This window comes from Stegodyphus dumicola, chromosome 4, assembly GCF_044657685.1.
Source record: "Stegodyphus dumicola isolate Sdum_Otavi_A_Nest chromosome 4, ASM4465768v1".
Taxonomy (NCBI): Eukaryota; Metazoa; Arthropoda; class Arachnida; order Araneae; family Eresidae; genus Stegodyphus; species Stegodyphus dumicola.
Genome location: NC_140771.1, coordinates 206,543,684 through 206,571,544, shown reverse-complemented (window position 1 = coordinate 206,571,544; position 27,861 = coordinate 206,543,684). Strand labels below are relative to the sequence as shown.

At 30.3% G+C, this 27,861-nt stretch overlaps 1 protein-coding gene across 2 annotated transcripts in view; it reads left to right on the top strand.

Annotated features, from left to right (window-relative positions):
• Smg5 (Smg5 nonsense mediated mRNA decay factor) overlaps positions 1–27,861 on the top strand; it is a 150,301-nt gene that overhangs the window by 58,608 nt on the left and 63,832 nt on the right. For both annotated transcript variants that reach the window (XR_015040860.1, XM_035366452.2), the window contains exons 7-11: positions 4,014–4,124; positions 8,407–8,481; positions 16,563–16,732; positions 21,466–21,603; positions 26,180–26,286. Coding sequence is in view for 1 of the 2 variants with exons in the window: in XM_035366452.2 (XP_035222343.1) it covers positions 4,014–4,124; positions 8,407–8,481; positions 16,563–16,732; positions 21,466–21,603; positions 26,180–26,286 (601 nt within the window). In the remaining variant the exon portion in view is untranslated. The remainder of the gene's footprint in view (positions 1–4,013; positions 4,125–8,406; positions 8,482–16,562; positions 16,733–21,465; positions 21,604–26,179; positions 26,287–27,861) is intronic.

Sequence of the window (27,861 nt, the reverse complement as noted above, 5' to 3'; positions counted from 1 at the left end):
ACTGCTAAGAACCCTTGTCTAATCTCAACTTTTTTAGATTATCTTTATGTGGATTACTGCCTAAAACTGACACTGGAAAACAGTGGATCTTCATTGTTGAAGACTGTGCTATGAGATGAGTTGAATCATATGCTCATGCGACTGCACTATAACCCTCATCGAAGAAGTGTTCATGCAGCCCTGGTATACAAAGAATCATCAGCACTAATGGAACCCAATTTATCAGTGCTGTCATGCAACAAGTTTGCTGCACATTAAATATCATTCAAAACTTGATATCATTTTACTTTCCTCAATCAAATCCTGTGGAATGGAAAAATAGAGGCATAAAACCTCTTCTTGTAATCCTTGTAGGAGATGCACATGAGGACTGGCATTCAAAACACCCAGTTATTCGCTTTGCTATGAATGCGGCCGTCTGTGACACTGCAGGCCATACATACATCAGCATTCCTAATGTTTGGAAAAAAGCTGAGGACCGTCAACGATGTTGTCCGTGATTTCAAAGCTGTGGTCAAAAATGATAATTTGTTCCTGAAATCACCCCTTATCTTAAATGATTCGCAACTGTTACAAAAGACATTCGAGAACGTATCGAAATGAAGCAAGATAAACACAAAAAGCAGTATGACAAAGGAAGACGACAAATGTTTTATTCACCAGGTGATAGAGTGTGGGTCAATTTATAGAGACATTAGGTTAATTGGAAAAGCCGGAGAGGTAAATGAGCAATAGCCTTCGCCGGGAATTGAACCACGGACCTCTGAAATACCGTCCCAGCGTGCAGAACCACTACACCACAAAGGCACTCTAGGAAAGCGGGAGAAAATACCTTATAAATTTACATCACGTTAGTAATGCCAAAAACAAAAATACTTCAAAGTTATGGTAATGACATAGACATCATTTACTTCCTATGTCATTTCAAGCCTTTATAAACCATCAGAACCCTTAGGGATGTACCATGCGTCTGCATATGTCTGTGTATAACTTAAACTTGTTAATAAATATTTGTTACACGATAAAGGACTGTTTTTTGACCCAATCCAAAACGACCCCCTTATAATGCTGAAGAAACTATTGAAAAAAGTATGCAAGCAAATAACTTTTTTATATATAAAAAAGAATAATGAAATTAATAAGTTCTTTGAAATTCATAATACAGTACAAAGTCTTTAATCCGGAATAATCTATAATCCGGACCTCAAAGCTACAAACTTTCTGCGCATGCTTTAACGCATTATGCGTTACACATGCGCGTTTAATGTATAACGGACGGTATAAGCTAGGCTAAAATTATCTAATTATCTATTTCAGTTAATGTTGCAGATTGCATTTTTCCTTAATCTTCTAATTGGATCTGGCTTATTATTTTTTGCAGATTGTTAGAGCAATTTTATAAAAAATAAGCTTGAACTTTCGATTATGTCAAAAAGAGTTTCCGATTCTGGAGCTGCCAAAGCATCTACAAAGTGAAAGCATGTTTCGATGTACCGCTTCCGATAGTCAAGAAAGTGACAGAGAGGTTATTGAAAACGAAAAAATTTCTATTCACAAGTAAGTCGGTATTCTCGATACAGCAATTACAGGACTTGAACAGTGGAACTGAACAAGAAAGTATGTCTGTTTATAAAATTAAAGAGAAATTATTAGCACAAAACCCGAAGTAACTTAAACAACTTATATTGAAAGAACTGTTTAATAAAGTAAACAAATAAATATTAAGCTTTTTTGTGTAAATTTTGATACCCTTTAGATCGTAATTGCTCTTTATTTCGTAAATTATGGTTTCATATTTTTAATTTTATAATTTCTGCATGCCGTCTTACCAGATTAAAATTGATGATCTATAATCCGGAAAAACCCATAATCCAGAATCGCCGAAGTCCCAACGAGTCCAGATTAAAGACTTTGTACTGTATAATATTAGTGTCTCTTTATGTGTGCTTTTAAGTGCTATGTTTATAATTTAAATCATCTCTTTGGAAATATGATACACTGCATATGCTTCCCCCCCCCTCAATTTTCAAGTGGTAAAATTAGTAGGAAAAGGGAGAATGTGCAAGTAAATATGGCATGAGAAGATTATTTAATTCCTTAAGTGCAAAATGAATCATCAGATATATTAATTTTGTTTTCAGTATAATTGCTCATATAATTGGTGTCATTCAGTAAGATTCATTATAAAAACAGTACTGCCTGAACTGTATTTGGGAAAGTAGATATATTACCATTTTTTATTATTTTGATGAATAAGCGTATAATACATAATTCAAAATTATTAAAAAAATGTTGTGTTCATAATGCATTGTAAAAATTTCAATTATTGGTTCCTGAATAAGGCTGTCATACAAGGTTTTTGTCTCAAATTTTAATTCTTACTTCAATAATACTATTATTTGTAACAATATGAACCACATTTGAGCAGGCCAAAGAGCTGCATCAGGCTTATGAGCTCAGTTTGGCCATACCTGAAACAGATTAATGTAAGTTTGCTTAGAACTTAATAATAACTTTACTATTATTTAACTTGTATGATAAAAAGAGAATTCATTAATTGTCAATGAGTTTATTTAAATAAGTCAATGTCTCAGCCCGAACCAAGCATTCATCTGTCTAGCTATAATACAATGCTAATTTTAATGTAAAGTAATTAAATTTTCTTTGTGATATTCATAGGCCGTTAATTGATGAATAAATATTTTTCAGATATGCCACATTTAATGTTCAAAGTTACTGTTATTTGTAATAAATATTTGAGGCTTCACTTGCAAATGTAACAAGGGGTTTTTTGTACTCTGTGGGTAAATTTTCATTTCTAGAATAATTGAACTTCAAACAAACAGACACAAACATACTTTAAAATTTATTCTACCTTGCTATTTGTGAGGCTTGAACTAAACATAGTGCAACACAGAAGTACCATTCACTTGGACCTGACTATAAACACAAACTGTCCTTCAACTCTTTTGAACTATAATACCTAGTCCATTTTAACTAGAGGCTACAAGATTTACCTGTTACCCCCAAAGTGACTCAAAATTGTAAGCTTACCAAACTGACTTTCAGTCTAATGTGAGATTGCGCTTACTCATCAAGAGACAAATTCTGAGACAGTCGGTCAGCATTAACACCAGAGTCCTCACACACCAGCAGTGTGCCATTCCTCTAATTTAATAGTAAAACTACTTGCTCTCAAGTCTGCACAAATTCTGGAATCATTATATTTTGAGTGATGTGAGCCAAAAGGAAAGATGTAAACTAAATAAAACTTTCATAATTAAACTCAAACATAATGCCACGTATTGAGAGTGGGTTTATAATTTTAAGAGTGACTGTTTTACCTGTATCTAGTCTAATCATTGAATGAATAAAAGTTTTGATATTTCTGATATGGCCTGTAGTTTTTTATTAATTCCTGTAAAGTCCTTATCTATTTTATATGCTGTGATTTTCTTCTATTGCATTATCCAGAAACAATATTAAAATGGCATAATATTACTTGAAATAAAGAGTTTACCATGTAGAGTTATTTTCTCTGGAAAACGTGTGCTAAAGCCATCCATCCTAGACAATCTAGCATTCAATGTTTTGCTTTAATTTATGATCAGTTAATTTTTCCTTTCAAGAAGTAATATCCAGTCTTCTTGTATTCATTCATTCATTAATGCATTCCTGCTAAAAGAGAGGAGGGTAAGAATTTTTATAAAAATTTAAATTAAGATGCACAACAGTCATTTTTGATCAAATTAATGCTAATGAATTTAGAATATCTTAAAATAAGAAAAATTTACAATATCTTAATAAGAAACTTTTTCATGTTGTATTGAGAGTGAAGTTTTTCCAGTATTGCATTTTACTTACAGAAGCTTAGTTATATTCTATCATAACTACAGTTTTTTAATATAAAAATAAAACATTTTTATTTTTTTACCTTGTGATATGCATTATGCTAATATTCTATTATGCTTTCTTAGACTGTTTCTCATCATTTCATTTATTCCTCCCCCCAGCTTAGCATGCCATGATAAATTTGATGGTACAGAGAATAATCTGATGCGGGTGTTTGAAAAAAATGATGAAGTTATGCAACAATTGTACTCTCCAGATTGTTGTAATAAGGAGTAAGTATGAAAAATAATTTTTTTTTTTTTTTTTTCTTTCCCCATAAAAGAAGAGGATAGATAGTAAACTGTTTTATTTGGGGGAGACCTCATGGAAAGAAGAAATATGAAAAATTTCTCGGTAAAGAATGAGAATAATGTAATATTTTATTCAGATTTGCTAATAAACCAGTATTTGAATTGGTTTAGTAACCCCCATTTAACTGAAAGTCCTGTGTTTAACTGAAGTTCTATGTTCATTTAATAAAAGATTCTGTTTTTTCTTGCATTTTGAATAATATTAATTAAGGTTTAAGACATTTATTTATTTGTATTATTAAATAATGAAGAACCTATGTGTATGTATATTCCTCACATTGTATAAAAACATCATCATCTAGAACTACTAAATTTAGAACAGACATGGTCATCCACCCAAACACATGCATCTTGAAACACAAATTTTGAATTGCATCTGTTTTTCATTCATTTAATATTTTGTAGGAATTAAAGGAACTTATGATTAAAATCTCAGTGAATTAAAAGCTGTGTGTTGCCACTTTTCAATGCATAAGATATTCATATTTCAAATTCTGAAAATTCATTGATGTTAAAAAAAAAATCTATTGTTACTCTTCAAAATCTTTTGCTGTTTGGCCATGCAAGTAGCTGTTGTTATTAAGATTTAAATTTCGATATTTCCAAATATAAATTTACCTCTAATAATGGATTTGGGTCATATTTCTTTCCCCACTATTAGATTCATTGTAGTTGTACATACTAAATGATATGCACATGTTGTTGATTATTTACAAATATTCTTGAAATTATGATATTCATTATTTGTCATTTTTTGAGCACGTGCTGGGTAGGTTTGTAAATACACATTTTAGGATAAAATATGGATTAGTCATTAATTTCTAGGGATTGCTTTTTCATCAAGAGACTTAAATCCTCTAATATATCCAGCAATCTGTCAGATGTGTGTGCAATATTGAGTAATGTGCATTTAGATGATTTAGATAAGGTTTGTTCAGGAATGTTTGATTAATAAGGATGCATTTTGATTCTTTTTGTCTTATTACTGTTATGGTATTTTTTATTTCAGTATTTCTATATCTTGATTCAGAAATCAAGACATGTTTGAGTATCATTCCTAGCTTATCAGTTAATAACCTGCCGTAAATATATAAAAATAATATTAAAATTTTTTCTTTGGAATGAACGTGAAAGCAGAAATCTTCTAATAATAGCTAGAAATAGTTGCCACCAAATGGTTTAGAATTTAAGTGTAGTAATTTCAAATAACTTAATGTCCAGTATTTAATTTCTATGGTAGAAATATAAGTTATTGTATAGAATATTTCTCAATAATATTCAGAAACATTTTTAGTCCAAAGGGATTTGAATCCCAAAGGACTATTAGTTTCGTTTTGGCATTTTCCGTCGGATGGATAAATGTCGGTTCACTTTTCAAACTGTTGCCATAAAATGTTAGAGTCCTGCATTATATTTGAAGAAATTAAATAATGAAAATTTGCGTAAATGTATGTATATTTCTCACATTGTCATAAAATAACGGTACATAGAGTCATCGAATTTTGAATAACGTAATCCTCCAACGAATATGAGCATGTGGAAGACCAAATTTGAAATTTGTTTTATGATCGATTTCCTATTTTTTAAAACTTTGACGAATTTTTGATTAACAAACTCAAGGATTTCAAAGCGAGCAATGGCAACGTTGTGCAGAAAAAACATTTTTATCTCCAGCGCGTGAGTCTCTGTATCGGAAATTCTAAAGATATGCTCGTTTTAAAACTATTTTGCGATATTGCTGTTGCACTGGATCTTATGGTTTAAGTGCGAGGAACATGATATTTAATAAAGAAAGGTAACACACAAAATGTTAAAAAACGCCCCTTTGGACGTAATTTAAAATCTGAAACATTTCAGTTTTTTTTTTTTTTTTTTCCCCTTTTTGGCTTAAAATTCATCAAGCTCTAATAAATGTTCAGGTATTCAAGTTCCTTATTAGACTCGAAGTAAATAGAAGTAATTTTTGGATTCTAATGATTAAAATGTATTTGCTCAGAAATATGTATGCAGTTTTTGATAGAATAGTATATTTGAGTCTTTATTGATTTTAGCTTTTCAGGAAAATTTTTTAAGTTCTTTCAATCATAGTGAATATTAATAAATAAGATGAATAAAATATAGATAAACATATTTTAAAAATAGTTGATAAAGGATGAGAAAGGTAAATTTGTAAGTTTTTGTTGTATATGTTAGATTTTCCCTAGTTCTTTTATGGATTTTTTTTTTTAATCCTTTGTATTTTTTATAGATCTATATACAGTCAAAAGTCGTTAATTCGGACACCCATAATCCAGACCTCAAAGCTACAAAATTTCTGCGCGACGCATGCACATAGGTGTTTACGCATGCACGTAAGACCTTTACGGCTGCTCATATGTGTTGGAAAATATGACCTATTGTGACCCTTTTTCTGCATTATCTCTCCTCCTTGAAATATTTCTAACTTTTACATAAGGTTTAGTTCTTATTTTAAAGAGATATAGTAATTACTTCTACTTCATTTTTCACTGCCACTGTTTGTATTAAGAGCGGACTGTTCCAGCCTAATTAAGATGCAAAAACGAAACTTGATGTTACGTCATCTGGAAAGCTGAGTCGTGCCGATAGCTGATTGATTGCCATGAGATGATGTCATGTCTACTTCAGGTATAAGTATCTTGCGTCGCTCTGGTTCATTCCTTCTGGTTCCTGTTTCTTTGCTCCATGGTGTGCCGTTTGAGCCCCCATTGGAAGACGATACTGAGATGCATGCCATCCAGTGATAAGTGCCGTGGTTCCAGCGAATTTCATTATAACCGCGTAATATCTGTTCAGTGATATGTTTTTAGCGTATTGAATGCCGGTGTTTGAAGATCAGGTAAAATATTTACTGTGACTTTAATAGTGTAACATTCTTTAAAGAAAAAATCCTTGGGGTTAATAGATGATCAACTAAGTGTATTTTTTTTTTATAATGATTATGTTATACTCTTTAAGTTTCTGATATTGATTAAATTTATTCATTGTGTTTTTATTTTTATATATTGTTAATAAATTGGTTAAGTTTAAAACTTTTGTCTTCAGTGTCTGCACAGTATATAACCTTAGGGAGCTTCTATTGCTACTTTTGCTAAAAGTTTAATTTTACGACTCTAAACTTTGCTTTTGCATCAATATGCGTGTGTGCATGCGCATAATATGTTTACGCATGCACGTTTAATGTATAACGGATGGTATAAGCTAAAATTATCTAATTATCTATTTTAGTTAATGTTGCAGATTGCGTTGTTCCTTAATCTTCGAATTGGATCCGGCTTATTATTTTTTGCAGACTGTTAGAGCAATTTTATAAAATTAAGCTTGAACTTTCGATTATGTCAAATAGAATTTCCGATGCTGGAGCTCCCAAAGGATTTACAAAGGGAAAGTATGTTTCGATGTCCATCAAACAAAAAGTGGAATTGCTGCAAAAACTGGATAAAGGCATATCCTTTGTTTCTCTAACCATTCCAAAATCTGTTTATCAATTTCACGCTGCTCTGTGGCGGGGGAACGCTGCGGCGCGCAAGGAATCGGAAGTTGATCTGTCAGCACTATCCTTATCTTCAGGGCAGATGTTTTTATTTTATTTGGTTTATAATTCCTCACTAAATGTAGTATTTCATCTCGATGTACTCCGTCTTTGATATGATTTAAATCATATTCCTCGTCATCATAATTCGCTTCCGATAGTAAAGAAAGTGACACAGAGGTTATTAAAAACGAAAAAAATTCGATTGACAAATTAGTCGGTATTCTCGACACAGCAATTATAGGACTTGAACAGCGGAAGTTTGTAACTGAACAAGAAATTATGTCTGTTTATAGAATTAAAGAGAAAGTATTATCACATAAAATGAAACAACTTAAACAACTTACATTGAAAGAAATGTTAAATAAAGTAAACAAATAAATATTAAGCCTTTTGTTTTTGTAAATTTTGATACCGTTTAGATCATAATTGTTCTTTATTTCATAAATTATGGTTTCATATTTTTAATTTTATAATTTCTGCATGCCATCTTACCAGATTTAAACTGATGATCTATAATCCGGAATCGCTGAAGTCCTGATGAGTCCGGATTAACGACTTTTGACTGTATACTGTATTTATTGATTTTTATAGTAAATGCTGTGTTGCATTGTAAATAATTTATTATTTAATGTACTTTATTTTAAATTTCAGATCCCTCAAGTGCTCGAGGTTTTTGTCAAGGTTTTTAAAATTGTGCCAAATATTTTATTTCTCTACAGGAGAAAAGTAAGTCCTGAAGTTGTGCAGAAAACTTTTGTGTATGACATTGCTTGAAATTTGTAATTATATTGAGAATTTAAGTGAAGATAGTAAATAGCTTGTAACTGATAATTGCTCGAAATATAAATCTCAGCATTTTACCTTTTCTCAGTATTATATAATCAAACTTTTAATATATCCATGTTCTTCAAACCTATCTTATGAAAAGTTGATATTACTAATTCAGAAGTCAAACAACAAAAATCAGCGTTATATTTACAAAATTTTAAAATTTTTAATTTAAATAAAAAAAATTTAATTTTGTAAATTTAACGCTGATTTTTGTTGTTTGACTTCTGAATTAGTATTTATCCAGCGTGTTATTGTGTCTTAATTAAGTTGATATTAGTATTTTTGATTTCATACCAAATTTTTTTTCCATAAAAACTTATATTTTAAAACACATTTTAATTACATTTAAAACATAATTTAAAGAAACAACAAATACACATTTTTAATATTGAAGATTTATGTAGTTAAATAGTATTTGTTCTCGAAATTCAGTCTGTAATAAGTTTTTAATTTTGGTTGAAAAATAGCCATAAATGTGAACTAAATTTTAGTGTTACACATTTAAAATGAGACAAAAGAAAAAGTTTAAATTGGTAAAGATTTTTAATAAAACTCAAACTTATTTTAAAAGTAATTTCAACTCAAATTAATTTGAAAAAAATAGATTTTGAATATATTGATTTTGAAGGTGATTAGGTATTAGATCCGTCTTCTTCAAAACCAAAAAAGTGTTTTCAAAACTTTAAAGAGCAGCAGCTATGTTTATAGCAAAATCGATGGGTAGAGTTTAAATATATATGCATTCATGGACAAAAAAATTAGCACACCAAGAAATAATTCCGGGATCGTAACGAAACTTGCAATGAAGGTACATGTCGGGGAGATATGCAAATGATTAAAAATGCTGCGTGATTGCGCATTACGTATAGCCGGTAGAGGGCATTGAATGTCGTACTCTGTGGAGTATAAAACAGGTAACCAAAGCTTGTTTGAGTGTGCTGAATCATTTACAAAGGAAGAGCTGAGGTAGACATGCCATTATGCTGTGTTCAAAGACAATATGAGCAGTTGTCGCAGTTTGAGATGGGGAGAATCGTCGGGATGATGAAAGCTGGGTGGTCAGCTAGGCGAGTAACTCATCAATTAGGTGTTGTGAGGAAGTGTTGGGACCAGTGGACCCGAGAGATGTAATGTACATGAAGACCAGGCTCAGGACGCCCTCGACAGACCAATTGTCGAGAAGACCGCCACATCGTAAGAAATGCATGCGTACAGCCAACTGCTTCATTGGCCACCATCCAGGCACAGGTAGCATCTTCACTAGGAGTCCCTGTGTCTTGAACCATACGAAAGCGGCTGAAGGACAGTTGGTATTGCGGCGCCCATTACATGTGCTGTCTTGATGCCCACCTGTCGACGTCTCCGTTTGGAGTGGTGTCGAGCACGAGGAAACTGGATTGCAGCGGAATGGAACCAGGTCGTCTTTAGCTACGAATCCAGATTCAGTCTCGGCAGTGATGACAATCGTGTTCGTGTGTGTAGAGCCCGTGGTGAACGCCTCAATCCTGCCTTTGCTGTACAGCGACACATCACTCTCACAGCTGGTGTGATGTATGGAGTGCCATTGCCTACAATACACGGTCATCCCTAGTATTGTTCCGTGGCACCATGACAGCCCAGCGGTATGTTCATGAAATTCTGCAACCACATGTGTTGCCACTCATGCAGCGGCTCCCAGGAGCCATTTTTCAACAAGACAATGCTTGGCCTCATACTTCAAGGGTGTCACAAGACTGTCTCCGCATTGTTACTACCCTTCCTTGGCCTGCCCGATCCCCAGATTTGTCTCCAATCCAGCATATTTGGGATCATTTGGGACAACGAGTGGGGCATCCCACGAGTTTGAACGAACTAGAGGCAAGGTTACAGCAAATATGGAACGAAATGTCTCAAGACATCATACAGAACTTGTATGACTCAATGCCCAATTGTATCGCATCGTGCATTCATGCTAGAGGGGGGTCGAACGGAGTATTAACTCCTCCATTCTTTTCCCTTTTTCTCTGAAATAAATTATCCTTTTTCTTTGATTTTCTTATAATTTACTTACTCGTATATCAAAGTATTCATTACATATGTAAAATTTTGTTTCATTTTGAGGACTCCTTGGTGCACTAATTTTTTTGTCCATGAGTGTATATTGTTAACTAAAGAAAATAAATTTTTTGTGAATGTGAAAAGAGCTGCAGTTCACCAACCAGAACAGAACTGAAGTCAAAATCAGGGTTAAATGATGGGTTTTGACTAATTATAACTATCCCTCCATGGTTTTAAACAAAAATAACATATTCATAACACATATTTCACATAATAGTTTAATATATATATATATATATATATAATTTATTTCCTAAACAGTATTGATTAATTGATTATATTATCTCCTAAGTTTAATTAAAGTAGAATTATTTTAAAAGTGTGCATCCATACTGGTAAGTTATATTTTGAAAGATGTTTTGAAGTAATTTGAAAGCAAAATGTTAATAATGTTTTAACGGGGACTGGAGTTAAATCATCACGAGGAATAATATTACAATTGTAAAAGTAAAAATTAAAACATGTAATTATTGTCATTGATCGGAAATTAGTTGACTTTTCAAGGGGAACAAACCAACTCCCGTTCAATGATCAATAATTGATAAAAATACGTAAATATGAAAGTGTTTCGTCTTTACTCGAGTTATAAGTTAAAGCCAAACCGGCAATTCTAGTCAGGCCAAATATTTCCGCGAATAGTTGTTACTCAAAGAACTGATTCTCATGAAGCTATATATATATATATATTTTTTTTTTCAAACATAGGAACTCCTCTAATTAGGTTTAATGCTATGCATTTTTTAGGTTTCTTAAAATTTACTGTGAGGTAATAGAGAAATTATAACTGATGTTTTGAGATAAATAAAAAAAAGATTGGTTGAATGAAACAGTTACCCCTTTTTATATGTAAGTTATACAAAGGGAATTTATCAAAAAATTTTATCATGAAATATTTTTACCTTAATATTGGATTGTGAAAAAATGAATAAAATTAGGATACTATGTTTTTCTAATGTAGTGTTGTATAATATTTTTGGTATAGAATTTATTAATGAAAATGTAATCTTTTTCTTCCTATGTATAAATTCTTTACTTAATCTAAATCATTAGGCTGATAGGGTTATGATATGATAATTTATTCCTAAATCTTCAAAAGCAGAATCTGTTAAATGACTATCAGTTAAAGGGTTTGTAAACATTGTAATTATTGTACTTAGTGCATGTAATATAAAGATAGTTTATTGTGGCATTTCTTTCTTTCTTTTTGGTTTACTAACAAAATGAGCCTATTTTAAATTTCTAAAACTACTTAGAAGCTCTTGAGCAGTAAAAAATTACTTTCTTTCTTTTGTACTTTCTTTTGTTTGGTCAATTTAAAAATAAAATTTACCAGTACACTTTTTCACTCGCCAACTTTATGATAAAACACACGGCAAGTGTTTTTCCTGCCTTCCAAAAATAGCATCCAATACATCACCACCTATGTTCTGTCTCTTTCCCCCTCCATTCTATATCCCAGTTCGCATTCCAAATTCCATTCTGAGTACGAAGAGAGTAGCAGACATTTTGTCTACGATTCACTGTTAGCAAACACCTAAGTTAATTAAATTCACTTCTAGCCTGTAATGTGCATTAATTACATAAATTTTCTTAATTTCATAACTTTTAAAATTTTAAAAAATTTTTAATATTTCTTAGTCTTACGAGAATGTATTTTTGTATATTATATACAAAAATACAACTATATAATGTAGTTCTTCATTGTTTTAAATTGTTGTAACATAGTTTTTGCATAGTTTTAATATTATTATCAAAGGCGAAAGTTTCAGGGAGCAATTTTCGTTAGGAAGGATATTTAACTTACTCTAATTCTAAGAATATCCAACTTACTCTAATTTAATTATAAGCTCCAATTCTCAGATTGTAATTCAAGTAAAACAGGACAACCAGTTAATTTCTCTGCACTATTCTTACTGTTTCTTATTAGCAATTTGTATAATTTAAACTCAATCTTACTGAACAGCTAGTTTGTTCCCTTTGAAAAGTCAACTAATTTCCTATCAATAACAATAATTATTTAGTTTGTTGGTTGTACTTTCCTATTTAAATTTTTCAGTATTTTTGTTTTACCTAATTCAGTTTTAAATACGATAATGAGTAAATTTATTACTATAGAATTCTAACTTATTACTTTCTGTGTAAGGAGTTATAATTCAGTAATATAGTAGCAAATAAATTATATGTATGTATATATATAAGATAAAAACATGTGTAAATGAGCTTTGTAATTAAATTTAGCAATAGGCTTTTAATTCCTCATTTTTAATTTGGATATTTCTTCTCTCTATCTAAAAATAATAACTTTTCTGGACTGTGCCATTCTTTGATTAATCTATGTCACATTGCTTGCATAACAATGATGACGTAATTAATTTGGAACCTAAACTCTGAGAACTGAAACTTTTCTAAACTAAATCAAAACCTTTCTCTGCTGTACTGAATAAATGCACACTTCTACTTCTGCTGCCACTTAGATGCTTTCCACCTATCTCAACAGTATCGAAATTCTAAATGTTCTTCAGTAGGCACAATCAGAGTGCTAAGTGAATTGTGGCCACAAATGTTAATTTAAATAAAAATGGAAATTAATCTGCCTCGAGCCAAGTTTAGTTATTACAAATTCAACATTTTAGCATTCTACACAATCGGAATTCTTCTCGTTATAATATGGATTCGTTCTTATACTCGTTCTTAATATGGATCTACTACTATCTATCTATCCTATATGCATGCTGCCTAATCAGTATTTCTGCATCTCAATTTTCCTACATCATTATTTCTAACTTTTATTTTTTATAATATACATATATTTGTTATGCAGCAGTGTTATTAATTTATTAACATATTAGAAAAGGCTATTAGTTTCGATAGTTGTAAAGTCCTGTATAGTGTAAATAAAGATAAAATACATAAAAGCACGTTGTTCTCAATTGAAAATTCACAGTGTTATAAAAATGCATTGCTTTTTAATATAAAAAAGTGCTTTTTTTTTTTGTCTTTGTGTGTGCTTAATAATAACATCAGTGTAATAAATAAAATATATTCCTGATGGTAGTAGGGATGATAAAGTTAGTTTTGCTTATGTTGTTTTTGAGGATGATGTTGAAATTGAGTACCACCACTTTTGCATTAGAAATGAATGTTCTGTATATATCTCTGAGAGTCTGTGTATTAATTTTGGAATTAAGCGGATACTTAGCCAGGATGGGCGTGCTAACAGCTACTTAATTTGTGCAGATTCTTCACTGGAGTCCCTTAACCCTTTGAAGGGCCAAAACCTGCAAATATATAATGTACACATGCTGAATCTTATATATTTACTTCATTTTTGTCAGAAATGATAATTAACAGAAGATTATTTATACGATTTTAAAACCGGTATATAATATATACCGGCGCCCACACTGAGGGTACCACGCCAATAGATGGCAGCACCAGTCTTCTCCATCTATACTCTGTGACATGACAGAATTTCTTTATTATTATAACAGTTTATGATGTAATAATTTTTCATGATTAATTTATAAGTCGTTTAGGATTCAGTATTATGTTCATGGAGGAATGGGGAGTTTATTGACTCTGCGTTAGGACTGAATACAAGTATATTAGTTTCATTTATTCTTTGTGTACTCAGCTCGAGTTTCATTCGTCTGTGTTTAGCTAAAATTTTTATTTCAGCACTTATCTCTTTCCCAAGAGAAAGACTCATCGATTTCAAAATTGCCATCTGGGGTCAAAACTTGCCATCAAAACACAATTGTGGGGGTTAAATGTGGCATGTTAACTCCCAAAAGACACCCGTTGCTTCGTGTTTTCCAAAATTCTAGAGTGCAAGGAAAATAAAAGAGGTGATTGACAACTAATTTGTCATTCGGGAGTCACGCCTTCTTTCCTTTGTGAGGTGTGATAAGATCACACAAAGGGAAAGCTCACTTAAAATGGAAATGTACTTAAGGTCCATCTCACCCGAAGTCGTGAGCTCTCCGTCGCTCTTCCTTCACAAAAACTGCTGGTTTGAAAGCATGCTTTTATTCTTTAGGGAAATTCTTTGTTAATTTCAGATGAAAGACTAAAAAACACAAGAGAAATCTGCGCTCTCGTTGATACAAATAGGTTGTTTCCGAAATAAATTCTCACAGTTGGTGAAAGGAGGAAAAATATTTCTAAGGCCCGTTTTAGAGGCAAACTAAAATTTATCCAAAAGTTGAAAAGGAGCCCCTATGCAGCCAAATGGGTTGAAAATCAGAATAAGAGCTTTGAGGTGTATCAAATAATAAAATTGTTTAACGGCGTTTCTTCCTGAACAAAAAGATACGTTACAACCTATATTTACAAAAAATAAAAAAGGGACTCTTACGGTCCTTGATAATCTAAAGTGTGTGTGCGTGGAGGGGGGGGATTCTTCATATCATAGTATGAAGCATGGTTGTTTTTTCACATATTATCTAAAGTATAAAATACAACTTCAAAAATGCAACATACTTTCTCATCTGAGTCGGTCGTAGTGCTTCATATTTCAATTTTTTTAATTTTCGGCTGAGTTACATCTGCTTGTAATATTATATTAGTCCAGTTACAGCACGATACGATTTACACATGCAGTGTTATATTTGCTAAATTTTTCTATAAAATAATATTGAATTTAAATCAAGTTGAAAAGCTTTTTACCCATATTTTACATAAGTATGTTCAGCTGGGTTGCGTCATCAAAGTGCATAAAAATAACATAAATTTTATTTTTAAAATTTTAAATTTCTGCCAAAATTAAAAAAAAAAAATTGTCTTTAGACTTACATAACTATATTCAAGCACTCATCACTACAGACGCACATCAAAAGTACCCAAAATTAATTTTAAAAACAAAGATTAACAGTTGGCAGCTACCTGGAAAAAAATGTCCTAGAGGGGCGCCGGTATAAAATATATACCGGCTCTCAAAGTTCAGGATTTCGCTCTAGATTTTTTTTAAGTCTTAATTTTGTATCCTTAGGGTCCATAAGTTATAGTTCATGCAAAATTTTACGACAGTTTAATTTATTTTATATACCGCCCCTCAAAGGGTTAAAAACACCTCATTATCTAATGATATTATTGATAATATACAGCAATCTCTCAGAGATCTGAAGAAGGGTATTTCAGTGTTTTTTACATTTGTCCGTGGTCTCTCAGGTAATTATGGAAACTAGAGAGCTGATTGGCTTGTTAAGAATGCAACTAAAAATGATATTAATGTTGATGTAAATATGCCAAAATCTTATTTTAAAAAATCATTCAAAGCTAAAATGATTGAGCAATGGAATTGTGATTATATCTCTTCTAATAAGGGAACTGTTATAAAGATATTCTTCCCAACTATTTTTGAAAGACTGAAAAGTAAGGATTTACTGCTCAATTTTAAAGCTATGCAATTTTTGTCTGGGCATGATAAGTTTAAAGTTTATCACAAACAAATTAAGCTGACATCTTCCAATTTGTGTTACTGCAAGCTTGGCATCCAGCAAAGTGTTTTCCACCTGCTTTTTGATTGCCCATTTCTTGATAATGCAAGAAATGTATTGAAATGCAGATTAAAAGTAATTGGAATCCATTGGCTGAAATAACTGTGGGAAATGGATTTGTGGACCACGTAAAATTGTTTTCGGGGCTAACTTCATACCACTGGTCTAGATATATATTTATAACAGAAAAGCACAGTAATATATTATAAAATATATTTTATGTTTAATATTGCAATGATGTTTGAAACAATTTTCCTTTATAATAATATGAAATTTGTGGTATAATTGTGTAATTATAGTAAATGAGGCCATTAAAACTTCCTTTAAAAATGTATTCAGATTTTGCTTCTTCACTATTTTCTCTTTTTTGTTTCCCTACAGTTCTGAAATTTACTGTCAAGATATAATAAAAGAATTTGATATTACTCTTAATTCTCATTCTTCTGTAAAAAATTCATGCAAAGAAGAATCTTCTGCTCAACTGTCTGATGACATGATTTTTAAAGTTGTGGTTATGTCCATGATGTGTGTTTCAAAGCTGCAAGAAAGAGGTGATTATTTTTTTTTTTTAATCCAAAGTTATATTGTTGACTTTTATAAACATCTGTCATGTACTGGGGAGGAAAAGGGTGAACAGTTAGTAGAGTTGTTTCTTTCTCTGTCTCTGTCTCTCTCTCTTTCTCTCTCTTTTTTTTTTTTTTTTCTTTAATATTGTTTTATAGTTTTGGCTGTAGTCATATTTTAGAATAGGTATTTGTTTTTAGAACTTCAATGTGTTTATAAAGATTTTAATATCACTTATTTATATTTTATATATATACACTCATATGCTTTTTTAAAATATATTTCTTTCAAATATTGTTAATTTATAATGAGAAATAGAATAACATGTCTAATGTCTTGTAAATAATCACATTAGGTCTAGTAAATAAATTGTAATATTCCCTATTTAATTTTTTTCTCATAATAAACTTTGTTTCTTATAAGTAGATTGTAATTTTATTTCAATACTGGGTAAATGTTTAGAAATTTTTTATTGGTTAGTCTGCTTATATGTCTTCCCTCCCTCTGTTTAAAGCATACTTGTTTGAGTATTTTGTTACAATAGAAAGTTTACATGAGTTGTTACTGTTATACCTTGATCTTTGTAAATAGTGACCTGCTGCTTCAGAGTAATAGTCCTTTTAAATAATGGAGTTTGCCTAAAAAATTGATGCATGTTTGTATCATATTAGTGTGATCATGTTTTTCAAAGTCATAAAGCAAACACTATGTTAGTCAATATACCTCTTGAGCAGAAAAAAAATTTCCTTTGAGAAATTTTCCAAACTATTCAGTTTTTAAAAATTTTATTTTATTAATTAATAATAATAGAATTATAAAAGTATATTGATGGGAAAATATCCTAAAAATATCAAATACAGTCAAATACAAATTTAATAAACGTCTTGGGATGACCAGGAGTAAAATTCACTAAATCATCAGAAGAAACTAATGTAGACATGTCAATATACAGTATTATACTTTTCTGCATTTTCACATCAGTACGTAAACTTCAATAAAATGAACAAATAAGCTGTCGTGTATTTTATGGCCAAATCCATATCTGGCCATCAGCAGGAATCAGAAATCTCTAATAATTTACCAGTATTTTTTTAATCTCATGAAGATGCTACAGGAATATTTTATCAAATGTGTAAAATAATATTGGACTTTTCTGTAACTGAGAGAATGCATTCTTTTGTTAAATGATGGAACATAGTTTGATATAAAAATGGGGATTTTAAAAATGCATCTTTGTAAAATGCATCTTTGTTAATATATATATATATATATATATATATATATATATATATATATATAAAGGAAATTCTTCATGCCATTGCTTTAAAGCAAACGTGATACTGTGATTCCTGTGAATAATTTTTAACAGTAAGTTGAAATAAATTGCAATTACAAATGTTTGTTAGCAGTAGCATGAAGAATTTTCTATTTACCTTGTTTTCTAATTTTGCAGCTCAATGCACAAAATACTTGTCCGCACAGGTCTTTTTTAGTTTAGTCTCTTTTCTTAAATTATATATATATATATATATATATATATATATATATATATATATATATACATAATTTTTGTCAGATTTATAAAGAAGAGGCAAATTATTATGTGTTTCAGACTTTGGCCAATGACCAAAGTTTGATTATAACATATATATGTATAAAGTGTAGTAGTGGAATTCATAAAATTTGATTTTATGCTGTAAATTACTGTTTGGAAAAGATGCTAATATCAGAATATGTATTTATTTAAAATACTTTACTTTCCAAATTCTTTTATCATTTACTCAGAAAATATTAAATCTTCTTTTACCTCATACTTCTGTAAGAATTTTTGGTTGCCTATAGATTACATCAATGAACATCATTTATTATTTTTCCTTCTAATACTTACTTATCTTAAGACCATATGCTGGTGTATAATCATCACACTGTATCTGAGAGTTTGATGAATTAACTTCATTCCATGCATATGTTAAAAATTGGTAGGTTTTTAAAATTTCATCTCTTTACTCTGGACAGTAATTTCTTCACTATTGTCAATGATAAGTAGATTCATGAAAAATCCAGTTTTCCTTTGGAGAGGGTTTCCAATTCTTTAATTTTTCGGTTTTAGAATAAATCACTCATAGTGTTTGATAATATTTGATTCCGTGAGTGTCTGACGGAGTGTTTGTCAACAAGATTATTAATTGTTATATTAGTTTGAAGTTTTGCACACAGATTTGTGAATATTTGTTTATAGTTTTATTGGAAAAATTAAAAATAGTATTTTACATCAGTATGTGAAATGAACGTAATTCCTGCTTCTATGTAGTTTAAAAAAAAGGGGGAGGGGACTGCTGTGTTGAGTATCTATCAAAAATTTAGAATTGAAAAGATTTGGAGCATATTGTTGTTATTTTGTTAAACTAGCATTAGATCTTCTTGTTACTAAAGAGTGGTCGTCCCCCCCCCGTGCTAAATTTGTTGGATAAAAGCTGTTTAATGAGGATTTAACTCTGTTTAGTTGTTAAATAGTTGGTTAGCTGACAGAGGGCCAAAAATACCCATAAGTTCATAAATTGGATGAAGATTACCTGGAATGAAAAGCATAATTATTATAGAAATTAAAATAGCTCTCTGAAAAAGGAACAAACATAGTAGCAAGCAATCTTAACTTGCAGTAATGAGAAGTTCAACTAATCTTATGCTATCATTTTTTAAGATTTGTAATTATCCAGCGCATTGAACATAGAGTTCTAATCATTAGTAACATAATGAGAAAAGAGAAATTTTATCTGTACACAGTAAATTATTTGTTTTTTGTGTACAATGAAAAACAAATTACAGTCAAAAGTCGTTAATTCGGACACCCATAATCCGGAATGATCTATAATCCGGACCTCAAAGCTACAAACTTTCTGCGCATGCGGCGCGTTGACGCATGCGCATAGGCGTTTAGGCATGTGTGTAAGACCTTTACGGCTGCAAATATGCGTGTGCGCATAATACGTTTACACATGCGAGTTTGACATATAACGGACGGTATAAGATAAGCTAAAATTATCTAATTCAGTTAATGTTGCAGATTGCATTGTTCCTTAATCTTCAAATTGGATCTGGCTTATTATTTTTTGCAGATTGTTAGAGCAATTTTATAAAACTAAGCTTGAACTTTCGATTATGTCAAATATAATTTCCGATATATATTTACTAATATGTAAAGGATCTACAAAGCGAAAGTATGTTTCGAAGTCCATTAAACAAAAAGTGGAATTGCTGCAAAAAATGGATAAAGGCATATCCTTTGTTTCTCTAACCATTCCGAAATCTGTTTATCAATTTCACGCTGCTCCGCGGCGGGAGGGGGGGGACACCACGGCGCGCAATGAATTGGAAGTTGATCTGTCAGCACTATCCTTATCTTCAGGGCAGATGTTTTTATTTTATTTGGCTTATAATTTCTTACTAAATGTAGTATTTCATCTCAATGTACTCTCTTTGATATGATTTAAATCAAATTCCTTGTCATTATAATTCACTTCCAATAGTGAAGAAAGTGACACAGAGGTTATTGAAAATGAAAAAAATTTGATTGACAAATTAGTCGGTATTCTCGACATAGCAATTATAGCACTTGAACAGCGGAACTTTGTAACTGAACAAGAAATTATGTCTGTTTATAGAATTAAAGAGAAAGTATTATCACACAAAACAAAGCAACTTAAACAACTTACATTGAAAGAAATGTTTAATAAAGTAAACTAATAAATATTAAGCTTTTTTTTTGTAAATTTTGATATCCTTTAGATCATAATTGTTCTTTATTTCATAAATTATGTTTCATATTTTTAATTTTATAATTTCTGCATGCCATCTTACCAGATTTAAACTGATGATCTATAATCCGGAAAAATCGATAATCCGGAATCGCCGAAGTCCCGACGAGTCCGGATTAACGACTTTTGACTGTACAGTACAGCAGTTCAATTCAACCATAGATTTGAGTTGCTTTTAGCTTTACTAGCTCTAATTGTTTAGTTAAAAGATTAAGGCCTAAGCCAAGCTTATTTAGGTGCATGTAACTTTGCATTCAATACTCTAATTTTGTTGGAACATTTGTTCAGAGTTTTCCCACTAATAGTGACTTTATTTTATGTTGAGTAAGTTGCATAACTATCAAGCTACTGAAAACTAAAAGGGTTATTTTAAGTCTTCATCTGTGGACATCTGTGGACAGTAAACAAATAAATATTTTCAGGTTTGCTAGCTCTAATTGTTTAGTTAAAAGATTAAGGCCTAAGCAAAACTTATTTAGGTGCATGTAACTTTGCATTCAATAGTGTAATTTGGTAGAACATTTGTTCAGAGTTTTCCCACTAATAGTGACTTTATTTTATGTTGAGTAAGTTGCATAACTATCAAGCTACTGAAAATTAAAAGGGTTATTTTAAGTCTTCATCTGTGGACAGTGGTTACTCTACTAAGAAGTTATGATGGAATATTAAGTCGTATGATTGGCTTTATAGTTCTAGGAATTGACACTTTAAAATAGTGCTGAACCATATAAATTAATTCAGTTTTTAAATGCACTAGCCATTAAAATTATCTTGGATTTAAGAAATGTTGCTGCTTTTTGGGGGGAGGATGGAGGATGTTGAGTTTCAAACTGAGTAATCGTAATTTTTATTACTTTTATATATCTAATTTTTATTTTATAACTATTTTTCCTTTTCTTTTTTAGATCATTCTGATGCTTCTGTAGCTGCAGCATTTTGCTTAGCATTATTTTCTTATGTAGTACATAAAACAACTAAATGCCTATTAACTTCAATATATGAACTAAAACCAAAAGAGGCAGAATTTCAGAAAGCTGATATAGGTTAAGTATCCTTTCTCACTGTAATTGGTTTTTAAAAAGTGTTAATTTTTTAAACCCTGTGTAAAACTTATATGGTCAATCTTGTTATGCACTTTTGTCTTTGCAGGTAGTAATTAGTATTTGCATGTGTTTTCTAAACCTTGCACAGACCACTTGTTCACTTTTGCCAGAATATCTGTGACATGTTATTCTAACTAATACATATGTACATATAATTATTCAAGGTATTTCTCATATAGTTATGAGTCTGTAGAATTTACTTAAAGACTCATAATTATATGAAAAATTCTATTGAAACACCTTTTTGGCATACTGCGTAACAGTCCAAAAATATTCTCATCACATATCGTATTTCAATAGAGATGGTATTTTATGGTAATGTAACATTTATAAATATAGACAAACTTGAAAGTATGTATTGAAAATTGATTTTAAGAATTTGTGTAACATATATGACTGTTGGTCGAATCATCTATTGCTGATGTAAAGAGTTAATAACTTCCATCAAAAACTAACATTAGCAAATGAAACTATAATACATTGGTATTAGAGATATGGGTAGAGAAATTTCTAACAAAGAGGAGAACATTTAAAAAAAAATAAAAATTAAGATTCACTGACAAGCTTGAACCGGTCATTGTCACAAAAGCAATAGCACGGTACTCGGTCCAAAACAGGCTTTTGCAGAATATTTGTCGTGATGCAGAAAAACTTTTCCTGTCACAGTTTCCAGTCATGGTATTTTAATTCTAATGCAGGAAATCAAGGAGGACATGACTTTTATTTTTTTGCTTGTTTGAATTTTTTGAACCTGTAAGATGCTGAAGAAGTTGAAGAATCTAGTTACATATGCTCTAAAATAAAGTCATAAGCATAGTTTTGTAGACCTCCAAACAGTATCAGATTCAAAATACAGGATGTGCTTGGGGCTTCCCACCAAGTAGCAATATAAAAAGCATGAAGAATGTCATCTCATATTTTATATGAATAAAATCTGTTTAGAGATAGGATAAGTGGTGAAGGAAAATAATTGTTTCTGATTCTATTTTGAGGATAATAGCTGTCTATTTCTTGACTGAAAATCTTTGTAATGTTGTTGAAGAAAAATTAAATGATATCTCTTACAAAAAGAGGCCAGATGATATCAGTAAATGCATTTGTACCAGATACCAAAATTAGAAACTAAAACAAATTCTGAAGTTTATTTTCCACTGTATTGTATTTTGTAGAAATTTCTCATTTGAAGTCTTATGTTTGCTGAAAAATTGCATTTTTGCTGTGTCAAATTTTTATTAAAGTCGATATTGGCCAAACGCTAAGCCACTTTAGAAGCTGAGTAGTAAGGTATTACTAAAAGTGGTATATTGCTGACTTTGTACCAGATCTGACTTATTATCAGATATCTATAAAAAGAAAGTTTTGACTAGTTTTAAGCATATTTTCTGTAGCAGATTAGGGACAATTTTTAATTTTTGTTTTTCTTTTTCTTTAAATTTTATGATGAAACGAGGACTAAAAGTTAAAATATTTTCAGAAATAATAACATACACCTTAAAGTACTTCAGTAGTGTAATTAAAATGCTAATTTTCACTTTCATTAAAATTTGACTTGATTTTGTTCCATTTTGTGATTTCTGCTATTCAAGCACCTCATCAGCATATGGAGGAATCTTGTCAGTAAAAATTATGTGGTTCAGTTATGCATTGTCCTTCCTTTTTAAAAATTTTTTTTTTTTTTTTTTTTTTTTTTTTTACAATTTTTTAAGTTTGTGTCATCTACATTATAAAGGTTACGGTATTATTTCCTTGGATTTTTCTAAAATAGTAAAAATACAAATTAAGATATTAGTGGTAATGTATTTTTTGTCTTGGATTTTCAAAACCTCAGTTATCTGTTGGAAGAAATGTATAAAGGCTTGAGAGGAAAGGAAAATGTAGAAATAACAGTTACGAAAGGATTTTTTTTAAGCTAATATAAATCATCAAATAAGAAGAAAATGTGTTCTTTTTACTTTTCTAATAAATAAAAGTAATTTTCTTTACAAATTGTTTGATAGCAGTATGCGCAGCACTTGGGGCTACATGCAGTGTTTAACAAAAAAAAAGAAGAAAGAAAGAAAAAAAAAAAAAAAAAGAAGAAGAAGAAGAAAATGTTTGTTATTGACTGTTTTATACATAATAAAACAATCATTTCATAATAATAATGATTTTTGTTGGCAATAAATTCATTTTAATGGACTGATTTTTCGATTTATAAATTTATGTTAATATTTCGCCAGAAAATTTAAGAAGAATTAGTCATCATATATTCTCCATCCCTAAGCTTAGTTTGGCTTAATTTTTAGAATTAAAAGTATATACAATTAAAATTAAAATGTTAGAAATAAAAATTTAAGTTCATCAATGGTAAAATCTAAGCTTTAATTTGATGTTTTTAATTAAAATGCTTTTCTCTCCTATCTTGATGCAAGAAATTTATTTAATTCTATACTTTTCCTATATATAAAAGCTAAATAATTCTTAACCTCTTTTTATTAGGTTTTTCTTTTTTCTTTCTGAAAGAGTATTTTCTTTATGTATGATATTTCTTAGATAAATTTAGATATTTGTTTCATGGATACATATTGCAAAGCTCAAAATTAAGACTTTTAACCCTTTGCTGTAATTGTAATATTTTAACCCTTTGCCCACATAATAAGTTTTTAATGTAGGTATCATGTTGTTCAGAATTAATTTTTGTTAAACAAAGAGTAATGCATAATATGTAAGATAATGAAGTTTGCTAGCTTAAATATAAGATCATTATGGCTCTTTGCTGTGGTGCTGAGAGCAGACATATGACTGGAACAATACAAAAAGCTTTGGTAGCTAAGAATAGACATACAACCCCAAAATATTAAATCAGTAGTGATAGCAGTTGATGGTTTTTACAATTCCAGATTTTGAATATGTCTATTAAAAATCTGACGTGTACACCATATGACTTCCTTGTATTGGAATATTAAATTGTACGCATTTTTTCTTGCATTTCATTTAAACTTATTGGATTGAATTAAATCTACTTCGCCGACAGCACATAAACCACAATAGAATAAATGCATTCTTTAAAATTCACTCTAGTATTTGTTTACCATAGCGACACTCTGGCGCTAGATTCACTTAACAGTATTAATAATTATATAACAGTTAACTTATATAATAATTATATAACGGAAACTAAGTTAACTGTTATATAACCCAATAATTATATAACAGTTAACTTATATATTTCATTCATATTATAACTCATAATGCACAAAATTTATATCATTTAAAGAATAGAATAATCTAATCGTTGCCACATGTTCTATTCAAATACTATAATAAAGCTAGAATGATGTATAAAATAAATTAAGCAAACAAAACAAAAAAGAAACAGTTTTTTCACAGCCAATTGAGTATTTTTCGTTTAATTAATTCAGTTCTCACTTCGAGAGAAGGCAAAAATACATAAAAACTCAAAATATCTATATTAAAAATTACGAAATAAATCTCAAACACTTATTTCCTCGAAAAAATTCCAGAAAGAATTAAGCATGCTTTAATTGGCAATAATAAATTAATGCATTATCTTTGTTGTTGCGAAGCTAAGTTTCTCTAGATTGGCTACAAATCCACTAGTCTCCTGTTTCAAATGTAAACATCAATGGCCGCCATTAAAAAAAAAAGGCTTAGCGGCAATTAAACAACTTTAAAATTGCTGATAATTCTAAAAATATTGCACACAGATTTACTAAAGGCATAAAATCCTTAACCAGAAGATAAAAACAACATAATTCAATCATTTTTAAAGCAAAAAATGTACAATTTACAAACATATATGAGTAAAGAAACTGAGATCACTGCGTCGGGTAACAGAGTGGATATATATATATAAATATATTTATATACGTTTGGTGCGGCCGATTGCAACCAAAATATAAGGTGCACATCTACATGTTATAGCAGTCCTATATACAAAATTTCAACGTTCTGAGGCTACTCGTTTTTGAGTTATGCGAGATACGTACATACGTTCGTACAGACGCCGCAAAAAATTCTCTTCAGAATTAATTTTAAAGCAGTTTTATAATTTTTTTTGAAGGAAAAGAATATTTTATTCTGTCCTTACGTACAGATATCACGCAAAAACATCGTTAAATTGCATTCGATAGCGGTCAAAATGGATATTTTCGTTGAAATATGCTGCCTGAAGCTTTTTGCGATAACAATACTTCCTTTTTACTTCATACAAGAAAGTGAAAATAATTGAATTTTCATTTTATGCTACTCCAAATTAACTCCTGTACTTTTTGAAAAAAAAATTGCTCCAAAATGCTTTAAAAAGTGCCGCTGCATTATGTAAGCTAAATATGAAGTTGATAAAGTGTGTTATAATTTCAGTACAAATGCGTTATAATCAGAAAGTGTGAAAAGAAAGCAATCTGAGTATTTGTTGGATTAACCAAAGTTACAAGTTTTTCATTACTAAATACGTTTTTAATTTCTTTTTTGAATTAATTTTATTAATTAATTTTTTTTTTTTTTTTTTTTACAGAAAGTATGAATATTTCATCAAAACTACATCAAAATGATGCTACTGTTGCTAAAGAAGTGCTAAATGGCATTAGTGCAGAAGTTGAAAATAAAGAAAATGTAGCTAAGGTAGTTTTACTATATTGTTTAATGCAGTTGAAATTAAAATTCTCAAATTTAAAAGCTCTTTTCCATATGAAATTCAGAATAAGTTTAGGGGATTATAATTTATAGTTCCCTATTAGCAAGTACACATGCATAATTGAAATAAAATTACAGATATGTTTTTAAAATTGTCCTGGCATTAATTTAACTCTATATAATTATTTTTAACCAATAAAAGAGTAGATATTTAATTTGAATAACTTCTTTTTTGACACCGTAATTTTCATTATCATTTTCTATTAGCATTTTGTGAATATTTTTTAAACTAATTTTGATTTCCTCCAAACTGGTGCGAAGCTAAAGTGATTGATAAAACTAAAACAATTTATTCAAGTGCGACTACTTGTATTTATCTTAAAAATGTGCCTTCACCACCTCCTGCTCCCCCTCCCTAATGTGAAGACTTATACAATACAAAGTTCGAAATCCAGATGTCCATTATCCGGAATGATCTAAAATCCAAACCTCAAAGCCACAAACTTTTTTTTTGGTATGCTTTACACATGCATTTGATTTTTCCTTCCATAATAAAACATGTGGAGATTTTCATTTAAAAATTCCGATTCTTAATTTCCCTTAGGCAGTAAATAAAAGACATTGTTATGAAAAAACAATCACGTAAGCATAAATTTGTTAGATTAATAATTTGGTTCGTTAGCTGAGTGTCTGTTTGGCATTACATCTCAAACCAAAATATTCACCTATTTTATATCCCTGACCCCAACATGGCGAGTCATTATTTATTATATTTTGCTTTCATCACCACATGTTTATCAATACATTACAGCTTCAATAATAACTCATGCAGTGAAGTGTAAACTTTTTTTTGATATTGGTAATTGAATAACAAGAGTAAGGCAACTTTTTCTGCTAACATTACGCTTGGTGACGATTATAGATTTTTTAAATACTCTAAGAAATGTTGACAAGGAAAAATTCAACAAAGATTTCTTTTCATATGCTAAAAATAGCTTTTCTTAATAAGTCATAGGCCAAAAGATTACATTTAGTGCTATTTTAATTAAGAATAACTGATATGTAATAACTGATATGACACCATAAATCCAGAAGCGGCGGCAGAATTTAAGAAAGGCACAATTTTTTTTTTTTTTTTTTTTTTTTTTTTTTTAAATTTTGGGAAGCACTGAGCGTCAAAATTAAGGGATGAGAAGTTTTTTATGATTTGGTGGGGAGCACTGAGTTCCAAAGTTTAGATGTGGCAAAAATTTAGAACTTAGGAAGGTGGTTTGTAGCAGAATTTAGAGACTGCGCCAGGAGGTATCTAGTGTCGACCCTAGATAAAGCCTTAAGTATATGTGGGAGTTTATTTATTCAGGACTCAGATTAGTTTTAAGCATGTGCAAGAAATAAACGTAGGTATAGTAAATAACTAATACAATTCAGGCTTAATTCAGTATGCAATAGGAGCAAGACAAAATTTAGCGGGAACAACTTGGCTTTCGTCACCAATAATGTATAACGGACGCTATTAAGCTAAGCTAAAATTGTCTGAACTGATTCTAAGGTATTTCAGTTAAT